Source organism: Dendropsophus ebraccatus, chromosome 13 (genome assembly GCF_027789765.1).
Source record: "Dendropsophus ebraccatus isolate aDenEbr1 chromosome 13, aDenEbr1.pat, whole genome shotgun sequence".
In the NCBI taxonomy this organism is placed as follows: domain Eukaryota; kingdom Metazoa; phylum Chordata; class Amphibia; order Anura; family Hylidae; genus Dendropsophus; species Dendropsophus ebraccatus.
The window spans coordinates 73949408-73961791 of NC_091466.1; the positions used below are offsets into that span (position 1 = coordinate 73949408).

The following is a 12384-nucleotide window of genomic DNA, read 5'->3' on the forward strand; positions in this document are numbered from 1 at the left end:
GCGGCCACTGACTATAAGTACGCTTTTACCTAATGCAGGACATATGGCACACCGAAGCAATGCCGCCGGCTACTCACCCGATTCCTGTGTGCATTGACAGATGCGTACCGAACCGTTCCACGAAATCCAGCAACAGCTCGAGGCTGAGAGGAAAAAATGTATGAATTAGATACCCGCAGCAATTCAATGCAACATTATAGTGAAGGCTTTCAGTCCTGGCAATGGGTACAGGTTTATAGATACTGTTTGGAGCACTTGAGGCGGCACTCTACCACCCTCAGTGCACCGATGTGCCCCGCCGCCCCTTCTTTCAAATATTCATCCAACGCTCTGCAGTGAGGAGCACCGGAGTGGCGTGACCGCAGAGCACTGCCTTCATGGGGAGAGCCGGAGCGGGCCGGTGCTCTGAGGGTGGTGGTCCCGTCCCTAATGCATCACACCGCCTCAGCTGCACATAGAATAAAGGAACTGTGGTCCAGGCTCCATTGTGGCCCAGTGCTTAACTACACATGGCCCTTGGTTGACACTCTATGAGCCATCCATCCCCGACGGATCCATGATGCCTTAGGGATACGGCTCAGGGCAAGCTTATCAGTAGTTTCAAAAGGATAATTTCTCATGGAGAAAAACTTTTGACATGTTACATGGACAAGTCAATAGTTTTGGTTGGTCGGGGGTCTCATCCTACCAATAAGTATAGTTATAGGTTGTTTTTTCTTATGTTTAAACCAACTTTATACATATAGCAACTAGGTGTCTCCCTTCACTGGATATTTGTACAGCTGCTGTGTTTCCACACTGAGTAGTAGGAAATCCTGGGGTTGCTTGCATTGTACAGTCAGCTCTCCTGACAGCACTAAAACCTCTCTAACTACAAAGTGGCATTATACTGACTGAATTGTATGACAAAGAGCATTGTCTCCTGGTAAGCTGCAGAGCTGATAAAAGAATTAGCCTAAGTTAATTGATATACAACCTGCATGATGGACAGGTGTCTTTCCTTTTGTGAGGGACATCAAAACATCTATACATCATGAACATACATGAGCGCAGCTACATAAACTCCACATTTATCTATGTACAATGATCCCGCAGCCCATATCACACAAGCAGGTAAGTCATTCTCCTCATAAGAGCTGCGGGCCCCCGGGATGGAGCATCAGTAATTACAGGAACACTACGGCCGCCTGACACATTCATTCTTCATTAAAAAATAATTAGAGAAGCAGCAGCAGCAGCGATGGGAGAGGAATCAGCGCGGCTTTCTCTGCTGTTATTTATATCAAACCTCCAAATGAGAACGCTTTGTGCTGGCATACACGGCCATTATGTGTGCCAATACCGTGGAGGAGGGTTACTATATATTATTACCAGGTGTCGTACAAGGAAAGATAGATTAGATGGACGATATCACGAGAGAGAGAGATAGGTGTGATCGATATGAGATAAATAGGTAGCAGATAGTAGATAGATAGATGGTGTCAATGAGGTGGGGCCTAAAGCATCGGTGGCCCAGGCAGAGGTACCTTTAAAATGTCACTGTCATGTTTTTTTGTTTTTTTTTTGCAGAAATCAACAGTGCCGGCAATTTTAAGAAACTTTGTATTTGGGTTTATTAGGCAAATCTGCCATTATCTGCATTCAAAACGACTTTCCCCATTCCCCCCCCCCCTCCTCTCTTTCTTATTCACTGCTCATTATCAGGAAATCTCGACTCTTTAACATCAGTGGAGCCCTGTGTAACGTATGGAGGGGGGAGGAGGGAGATTAGTCGCCAGCAGGGAACAAAGGATTACACAGTGGGACCTGTGTGAAAGCCGGTATTCAGAGGTCAGTGCTGACTTCAGAGGAGATAGGCCGGTGATGTAGCTGTAAATTAACTCTTTGTTGTCCTGTTTTGGTGCCTCATCTCCCTCCACCCCTCCCCTCTCCATAAAAAACCATGAAGACAGGGGGGAGAGCTTCAAACTGCTTTTTCATGATGCTAATAAACCCAATTACAAAGTTTCTTAAAATCGTCTGTACTATTTATGCAAAAATGTAAACGACAGTGACATTTTAAAGGGTTATGGATGCTCCCGTTGTCGTCCTTTAAACAAAAACAAAAAACAAAACAAATAGTTTAATCTGGGGGAGCCGTGTCACTGAGGCTGGGCCTAAAGCGGCCATGTTCTAGGCCTGAAGGCCTAGGACATGGCCGCTTAAGCCCCAGCCTTAGTGACACGGCTCCCTCAGATTAAAGATTGTTTTTTTTAAAAAAAAAAAAAAAGGCCGACACCAGGAGCATCCATCCATCACCCTTTATAGCTACCTCCGCTCCTCTATTCTCTGCTCTCCGGACACCATACAACCAATGATCACATTGCATCCTCTCAAGAAAGTTATTCAACCAGTATGGAGGAGCAGATATAAGGGGACTGGGGCACATTTTCCAGCTATATTAACCCCTTCTCTGCAGGAACTAGTGTCACCCGATGACTACACTCTATCCGCAGGGAGTCCTGTAATGCAGCATTCCCTGACATGCAGCCATTCCCCATGCACCTAGCCTCTGGCACCGACTTCTGCTGGGCGGGATGATGATGCTACAGTCGATGACCCGGCGTCACCTCCTTGAGCCACGGAGAACGAAAACCTATTTCAGATAATCTGATGAAACGAGATTATGTCTGTCTAGTCTGTGACACGCCGGGACGGTGAAGCCTTGGCTGAGCGCTGTATACGGCTGAACGCTCTCTCACTGTAATGGTGCAATGCTTAGACACATGACAAGAGATGCATCTGCCATACAGGCTGTGAGCAAATGTAGTGCACTCCATAGAGACGACATATTCCTGTCTACATGTGTGTACCGCTACCCTATCCCCCCCCCCCCCTATCATCATGGCCGCACCTAAGGAGCATGGACATGCTGATGCAGACAACAAGCAGCGTGTGATCAGCAGCCATGACTGCCATCCATCACATCCACAACAGCAGCTGACAGGACGTGCGGGAATCTGAAGGAACCGATGCATGGAAGGGATCTGACAGCACAGAGACTAGTGTAAACCTATCGGGGGAGGGGATATTGCTGTCAGTGCAAACACATAGAAAGAAATATAATAGGTGTAAAAATGAACATATGTATGTCACCCATGTGGAGGTTCAGAGTACCGCCAGATCATGCAAGGTTTACTTCATACCCAATACAGCGCTCACCAGTACAATCAATGCTGCCACCGCCCCTCACCAGTACAATCAATGCTGCCATGGCGCCTCACCAGTACAATCAATGCCGCCACCGCCCCTCACCAGTACAACCAATGCTGCCACCGCCCCTCACCAGTACAACCAATGCTGCCACCGCCCCTCACCAGTACAACCAATGCCGCCACCGCCCCTCACCAATACAACCAATGCCGCCACCACCCCTCACCAGTACAACCAATGCCGCCACCGCCCCTCACCAGTACAACCAATGCCGCCACCACCCCTCACCAGTACAACCAATGCCGCCACCGCCCCTCACCAGTACAACCAATGCCGCCGCCCCTCACCAGTACAACCAATGCTGCCACCGCCCCTCACAGTACAATCAATGCCGCCACCGCCCCACAACAGTACAATCAATGCTGCCACCGCCCAACACACCAGTACAATCAATGCTGCCACCGCCCCTCACCAGTACAACCAATGCCGCCACCGCTCCACAACAGTACAATCAATGCCGCCACCGCCCCTCACCAGTACAACCAATGCCGCCGCCCCTCACCAGTAAAACCAATGCTGCCACCGCCCCTTCACCAGAACAATATTACATTTTTATGTCCGTTAAGGGTCTATTCACACGTCAGTATATTTTCCAATCCGCAATTTTGAGTCCGTAAGCAATCCGCAAATTTTCATCCGTATCGCATCCGTAAAATACGGACCCCATAGAGTTGTATTGGGTGTGTCAGTTACTGTCCGTACTAGGGCCTGTCCTTTTTTTTTTTTGCAGAACGGATTGCAGCCCAGTACACAACACGGGTGTGTGTATGGGTCCATTGAAATACATTGGTCCTATTTTTCTGCGGATCCGCAATTGCGGACAGGAACAGGATGTGTGAATAGGGCCTAAAAGTAACCAATTAAAAACGGATACGCTGAACGGATTGCAAAAAATGGCAGTGTGAACCCAGCCTAATTCTATAAAGTGAAATGTAATCGGTTATTATCAACCCCATTAAAGTGATCTGCATTGTCCATCACCTACACAGAGACTGTGTCCCCTCTGCTGACCCCCCTCCACTGCTGCCCCCCCCCCTCCGCTGCCCCCCCCCTCCACAGTCCCATAGTCCGACCACTAATGAGTGGGCGGCAGAGGCCAGGTGCACAGATGCAAATCAGGTTAGGCCTCCGCCACCATTTGATGCAAATCTGTTCTGCAACAAATCGAATTCTCGGCTCTCATCTCATCCAACACTAAAGTGATTATGAAGCCGCTGCATGGAGGGGCGAGCGTCATCCCTGCAGGACTCCACAACAATGTAATAAATGTCTGCCGGGGCTGGAGAGAGTCCTGTGGTAACAGGCGTCTCATTTGGCCGGCTTGGCACAGCTGCTATTTTTGGCCGATGAATCCTGTAACTTTCTGGCAAAACAGAGAAAATAAAGACGTCTCCACTGGCGACTTACACTTTCTTTGTCTTTTTATTCCCTACTCCTACATCAGACATGTATTCTCCTGACGTCTTGTGGGTTTTACAGCATTTAGAGATACACTTTACAGCAAGTCGCATTGACCAGAATGGGAGTATTGTGAAGGCATGCTCTGTGACTAGTGCAAAAACGGGGGAGGTGACTGCACGAACCTGCTGATAGCTTCCCTTTAAAGGACTCTGTCAGTGGGTTTATGCTGCTCTATCGGAGGGTAGCATTAACTAGCGACAAAGAAGCTGAATATTAAGCACTCTAGGCACTAGTCCTCTCCATTATGTGCATGTGCTCAGTAGTCCTTCATATTAATGAGCACCAGCTCCCTCTCCCCATCTATACTGTGTATACATACTGTATATAGGAAGACAGCTGTCAATCAGTAGCTGGAGGGCTGGAAGAGGGGTGTAGCACTAATCCTATTCTCCCGCATATCAGGAGAACGGCTGAACAGAATGATGTAAGTAATACACCTTCACTTAAGACAGCATAAACCTAGTAACAGATTCCCATTAAACAATACATAATTTTCTAATAACACAAACCACCACAGTCAAAGTGACACGGTACAAATTAGGACAGGGAAGGTAAAGTCCTAAAGCGAAAATACCATCAGTACATTCACTTTAAGTTTTGCTTATGAATAGAACGGCAGCCATCTATTACCAAGTAATGGCTGAAGGTGAAGCACTGGGGGCTGGCTGGCCCGCCCCAATGGGGGGGGATCCCCTCCCTACTATAATGCAGCTCCATTGATTCTAGTAGAGGGGAGGGGGTTTCCGCCTCCACTGCTTTAGCCCGGGCCGATGCTCTGTCATAGACATGCGTGAGAATCGGGCCATGGTTGAAAAAAAGGACCACGCCACCTGCATCTCCGCAGCGGCGACGCTCTATTCATGTGCAAAATTTAAAGCGAATGTCCTGATGGTACATTCGCTTTAAAGGGGGTATTCATGTCAACAAAAGCTATGCGCTAACTGCAGGGTATGATAAGTTGATTGATGGGCGAGCGCCATGTGAGGGAAGATTTTCCCCAGTACTGATGACTGGTGGGGGTGTCAGCGGTCAGATCCCCAACCCATTAGACTATGGATATAACATGACTTCTGGAGGTACAGACACAAGTGGCATGGATGAGATTTTAGGAAGGCCATGTTTTCAGTGTTTGTAAATATGCTGTGTATTTGCCCCTTTAACTTTTTATGGCTGTCAGCTATGTTGTGGGAACTGCAGATCTATAACCAAATTTCCAACTACACAAATCTTTCTTTTTTATCCTTCACATTTTTCACATCCACAGTGATAAATCTATAAGCAATCAACATGATTTGGGGCATGTTCTTTTCACTGCAGATAACCCGCAAAAGATTCTGTTACATGTTGCCATACCCCTAAAGAGGTACACCAGAGTGTAACAATAGAATAAAAACGAATTAAATGGGGGGGGGGCTATATATTTTATAACAATAATACGTATTTATTATTATTAACAACAACAACAACTATTATTACTATTATTATTTATTTACTAATAATAATACACACACACATATATATATATATATATATATATATATATATATATATATATATATATATATATATATATATACATACATACACACACACACACACACACACACACACACACACAAATATAACAATTTATTATTGTACTCGCTGAGTGATCACGCTGAGGAGAATCCCTTTAATAAAATAAATGCACAGTACAAGAATAGGACTGATTTACATAAAATGGGATCCCCAGGCATTTATAAATAAGAATACAGTCTGGGGTGGTCAGGTTATGTAACTCCTCCCCACTTACCGGCCGAACGTCTCCACAGGAGTTTGTAAACTGCCTCGCTAGTCCAAAATCCAGCATGTAACATTTCCGACAGGTACTGGGAAATCGGCCCATGGCAAAATTGGACTGTGAAGAAAGGAAAAGCAGAGAAGATTGCTCAGCAAGTATAGACAAAACATATGCGCAGTATTTCAATACAACAGACAGAAAACACATTACAAGTTTGTTTCTATCTTGTGTGGTCAAAACTTAGACCTGAACCGAACCCGCCAAAGTACTCACAATGTTATCTAGTACTATAGAAACGGAAACACACATTACTTTACATTTAGCTGTCTGTGACTGCAATGTGATAAAAAAGAATGCTGCAGTGCCAAAGAGGCGGAGCCATAACAGTTCAGAACATTGAACATTGGCCTATTGTTGTGTCTATGTTTTCACGGACTCCCTACAGCCATCAGAATGATCGGACTTGAGCATGAACCTTGAGCACGCTCTGGTTCGTCTGAATCCGAACTGTCAGCATTTGAACACCAGTGCTGAAGAAGATAGATGCAGCCCTAAGGCAAAGCCATGGCCTATGGCTGTATGCATGTTTTCCAGCACGTCCTAGGACTGCACGAAACTTCTTCAGCCACCGGTATTCAAATGCAGAGCTTTCAGGTTCGAACACCTACTAGGTAACCCATGATCCTGTGGCCAGGAGACAAATACTATTGAAATAAAGTTATACTCCCTTGCCCCGATCCCTTGCTACTGTCATCCCAACAAAACCTGGTTCCCACTGAGCAGTGTTTCCTACTTTTGTTTCAACGTGCAGGTCTGTTCAGGCAGTCTGTGACTGGGGTATGTTATTTGCGGTATGTCGAAATAAAACGGGTATTGCTGTTCAGCCTGGACTGCACACTGCAGGGGGATCAGGGCAGGTGAGTATAACTTCTACGATTTTTAAGTCTAGTCCCATTGCTAAATATTTTGTGGGTCCGGACGACACCGTTAATATCTCTATAAGAAGAAATGATGACGTGCGATCAGCTACATGCCAGTAACATGGCATCTAAAACCGTTTTTGTTTTTTTTTTAACTTACGTATAGAAAATGTAAATGAATTGTTGCTGAACACACAAAACTGTATGCAACGTGTCAGTGAAGATTCATTTTTGCTCTGCTGATCCTTATAAATTTCTATAAGCAACACCATATTGTGCCGATTAACCCTTTGGTTTACTTTCCCAGTTGCTCACATTACTTCAAGTAGAAGAAGTGAAGCATTACCATGAAGTCTGCAATTATCCAAAGCAATGCTGACACAACAGCTCAACCTCCCGGAACGTCAATGATCACTGTCAGAGAAAGGGAACGCATGCAAAATCCTGTTTTCCTGATTGTGTCGGCGCTAATATATGTAATGATCCTTTATTTCGCCTCTAATTAATTTGTGCGTCTGCTGATCCTGATAGAAGAGAGAACGCTGCTGAGCCCATTATCTTGTACTCACTGGTTTGATATCTCTGTGCAAGAAGCCCACGGAATGAATGCTCTCAATAGCTTCCAAAATTTGTCGCCCGAGTCGTAACATGGTGCTGACGGAGAAGGTGCCTCTGGATTGGCTACGTCGGAGATCTGCCAAATTCCGACCCTGAAAGAGAAGAGAGACTGTGTGTTCACAGAGCACTAAAAAACAAAAAATACATAAAAAAAAGATTTATAGCTACTTAGCTCTTAAAGGGAATGTATCACCTAGATTTTCTTTTGCTGAATAGTCACATACTAAAAACAATTTTTTTTTTTTTTAAAGGAGAAGTACGGTGAAATTTATTACGGGAAATGCTTATAAAGTGCTTTTTTGCCTGCACTTACTACTGCATCAAGGCTTCACTTCCTGGATAACATGGTGATGTCCCTTCCTGGATAACACGGTGATGTCACTTTCTGGATAACATGGTGATGTCACTTCCTGGATAACATAGTGATGTCACTTCCTGGATAACATGGTGATGTCACTTCCTGGATAACATGGTGATGTCCCTTCCTGGATAACATGGTGATGTCACGCCCCGACTCCCAGAGCTGTGCGGGCTGTGGCTGCTGGAGAGGATGATGGCAGAGGGACACTGAGGGACACAGGGCACTGGAGGGACACTGAGCATCCCTCTGCCATCATCCTTTCCAGCAGCCACAGCCGCACAGCTCTGGGAGTCGGGTTGTGAAATCACCATGTTATCCAGGAAGTGACATCACCATGTTATCCAGGAAGTGAAGCCTTGATGCAGTAGTAAGTACAGGGAAAAAGCACTTTATAAGCATTTCCGGTAATAAGTCTATATTGGTGATTTGTATAACTTGGGTGGGGGGGGGGGCAATACATTACAAAAATAAAATTTTTCACCTGACTTCTCTTTTAAATCTAAATTTTTTAAATGTTTAACATTTTTTTTTAACATTATACAGAGAATACCAAAATGTACAGGAGAAGACCCCAAATGATATTAGACTGGGTATACATTGCTGGAACATGACAATAATATTAAAGCTTGAGCCTAATTTAAAAAGTGTCAAGCAACTAGGGCTTAAATAACTACGCATGGGATGGGGGCCTCCAGCTGTTGCGGAACTACAATTCCCATCATGCTTAGATAGTCATAGCTTATGTTAGGTTGTCCAAACATGCTGGAAATTGTACCAAACATGCTGGAAATTGTAGTTTTGCAACAGCTGGAGATTCCCTATCCCTGAACTATGCCGTAGTCCTCTCACACGGTCCAGAGTCTGCGTTCCCGTCTGCCATGATGCTTTTGTTTAATGTTATCCGGCCCTACTAATGTTCCGATCGTCATCAGCAGATCGGAGAAAAGTGCATGAATCGAAGGTAAGTAAATTGGAACAGAACGAAGCACCGATGAATCCGACAAGCCCTTCAAGCAATGCTAATTGTCTCAAATCAGCCATACCACCCCTTCCTTAGGGCCCTATTCCACCGGACGATTATTGTTCAGATTATCGTTAAATCGTTCGAATCCAAACGATAATCGTTCGGTTGAAATGCAATTAACGATTAACGACCGAACGAGAAATCGTTGATCGCTTTATAAGACCTGGACCTATTTTTATCGTTGCTCGTTGGCAAATCGTTCGCATTGAATAAGACGTTCGGTCGTTCGCAGTAGATACGAACGCAATAGCGAATAAATAGCAAAGAAAAACGATCGCAATTACGATCATAAGTAACGATTATCGTTCCATGGAAATGAGTGAATGTTTTCAGGTCTTTCGCAATAGCGGTCGTTTGAGATCGTTAATCGTTAACGATTATGCAAACTATAATCGTCTGGTGGAATAGGGCCCTTTCTGTGTGTGTCTGGCTATAAAACAGCTGATTGCAGCAGGAGCCTCCCTCCCTCTGCACTATTGTTAGGCTCCACCTTTAATCAAGGCCCCACCCACTTCCAGCAGTCACCGTCTCATGATTAAACAAGTCATCAGTTTATATAAAAACCTATAATCTACTTCCTGCAAATGGCAGCAATATATGCAGAGCCTCCATCCCTAACCCATGGCTATTTATATGCAGTAGTTTAATATTACTGGCTGGCAGAACTGTAAATTTGATGGGCTCAGCTATAGTTTCTGTCTGCACAAAGGTCAATTAGTGATCTGCCTGGGACCATTAGCTCCTGTTATATTCTGGGATGTTAATAAAGCAGAATTGTGGTTCACGGAGGACGGCAAGCATAGCAGATGGGTTAGTCTGTAAGCTGAGTCGCACCCTGTCTAATAGGCAAGCCTTGAAAATGAGAGGAAGACCACTGCAAATCTAGCCTGAAACTTGCAGATTTAAAGTAATTTGGGCCCATATATATATACAATATATATTATAATGTTACTGGTTGTATAGATAAAAAATAGGAATGCCTTGTTAAACAAGAGACAGAAGGGTACTTTATAATTAGTATGGAAACATTTTCTAGGCATGCTCAATGGCAGGGGTTCTCATCTGGCGGACTGGAGGCTAGCCGTCCGGACCCCTGCTGCAGCTCAGTATACCTGTATCATGAGCTGCGCGGCTGCCCTATGCACAGTAACTATGATCGCTTGTAACAAGGAGCAGCAGTGACAGAGGGCGCCATCGGCTCCCTCCCTGTCTGTCATTCTTGTGGCAGCATCGGTCATAAGAGGCCACACTCTGTCTCTGGTTTTCGCGGCTTGAGTGACAGCACTGGAGCGCCGACGCCAGGACAAGGGGAGAGCGGCCTCCTGTGACCGCTGCAGTGCGGCCACAAGAGGGGAAGAGAAGAGGAGACGCTCGGACCCAGGTAAGTATAAGTATTGTTTTTTATGTTATTTGCTATATGGGAGGGAGAGCACGGGGGGGCTATATAACTGGGAGAGCACACAGCAGGGGTGCTATATACACTACTGGGGGAGCACAGGGGGACTATATACTACTGGGGGAGCACACACTGTAGTTTTACTGTAATCCTGCCTGTGATAAAGAGAAGACTGCTGAAAAGTGATCTGTACAGAATAGGAGTAAAAATAATCCGGGATTATTTTAGAATACAGATAACACAATGGAAACAGGATTAGAAAAATTACGTTTTAATCATTGCTGTCTCTGCCATCACTCCCGAGACCTCCACCGATCAGGAGAACGAGCCGGGACAGGCAAGCTTTACACAATAGGTAATTTTCTGATGCCACATTCCCTTTAAGAACATACCAGAAAGGCCCCATACTGTGTGGAAACGGCTACTACATTACACTACACTATGTACCACTTACCTGTAACTGCATGACCACATAGTTGAAGCGATCATTCCTCCCACATCCTATGAAGCGACATACATGATCTTTACCTAACAAAGCGGAGAGAATAAAATACTTAGATGACAGATATAAACAAGGTAACGTGTTTCATAGAAACATCTTATGCCATGTATATGAAGAAAAGCGCTCTAGAACCAACGCCACTATTGTCCAGGATCATGGTCCTCAGGGTCGGATTAAGAGTCCTATTAGACAAAGCGATTTTTAACAATTAACGACTTACGATAAACGATCGCAAACAAGATTGTTTATCGTTAACCTAAAATCTTACACAGAACGATAGTCGTTAGTTACAATTGTTTACTCCATCTGATCCCAGCAAACAATGAACAATGCGGAATTACAGCAAACGATCAGCGATGATTTTAGGGTCAGATCTAAATCAACAACACACAAATGATTTTTCCACCACCGCCTGCAATTACAGGACGATTATTGTTTAAATTTGAACGATAACGATTTTTCACACGATAATTGTCCCGTGTAATAGGGCCCTAACAGGACTGAGCCCGTTCTCTCTCTAATTTGGCTTTACCTTTATACGCATGCTTTTATTGTACTGTAATAGGCTGTGATCAGTGACTTATTCCCTGATGAATGTAGCTTCATCTTGGGGAAATGTGTTGGGACTTGCTGTATATACTGTGGTGTCATCATAGTTTGCTCATCCATACTGGGGACATTAAGACGGGTTATCCAGCGCTACAAAAACATGGCCACTTTCTTCCACAGACAGTCCAACTCTTGTCTCCAGTTTGGGCGGGGTTTTGCTGCTCAGTTCCATTGAAGTGAATGGAGCTTAATTGCAAACCGCACCTGAACTGGAGACAAGAGTCGTGTTGTCTCTGAAACAAAGTGGCCATGTTTTTGTAGCACTGGATAACCCCTTTAATTCCAGAAGGTTTGTTGAGCATTGGATGCTGCGTATCTCCACAGAGGGGACATATAGTTGATGTGACTTTATATCACCCGTCCTTCTCTCTGTTAGCGTTCGCCTTATAGTTGTTGTATATATTCTGCAGATGGACCTCTCCATTTGTTTATATTTCAATTAATTAAAGGCTAGGTTTTAT

The 12384-nt window shown here is 44.8% G+C and overlaps 1 protein-coding gene across 5 annotated transcripts in view; it reads right to left on the minus strand.

The window, feature by feature from the left end:
• TTBK2 (tau tubulin kinase 2) overlaps window positions 1-12384 on the minus strand; it is a 68166-nt gene that overhangs the window by 22529 nt on the left and 33253 nt on the right. For all 5 annotated transcript variants that reach the window (XR_011359597.1, XM_069950926.1, XM_069950925.1 and 2 more), the window contains exons 4-7: window positions 11267-11340; window positions 7983-8123; window positions 6506-6610; window positions 78-143 (exon numbers count right to left, since the gene is read on the minus strand). Coding sequence is in view for 4 of the 5 variants with exons in the window: in XM_069950926.1 (XP_069807027.1) it covers window positions 78-143; window positions 6506-6610; window positions 7983-8123; window positions 11267-11340 (386 nt within the window). In the remaining variant the exon portion in view is untranslated. The remainder of the gene's footprint in view (window positions 1-77; window positions 144-6505; window positions 6611-7982; window positions 8124-11266; window positions 11341-12384) is intronic.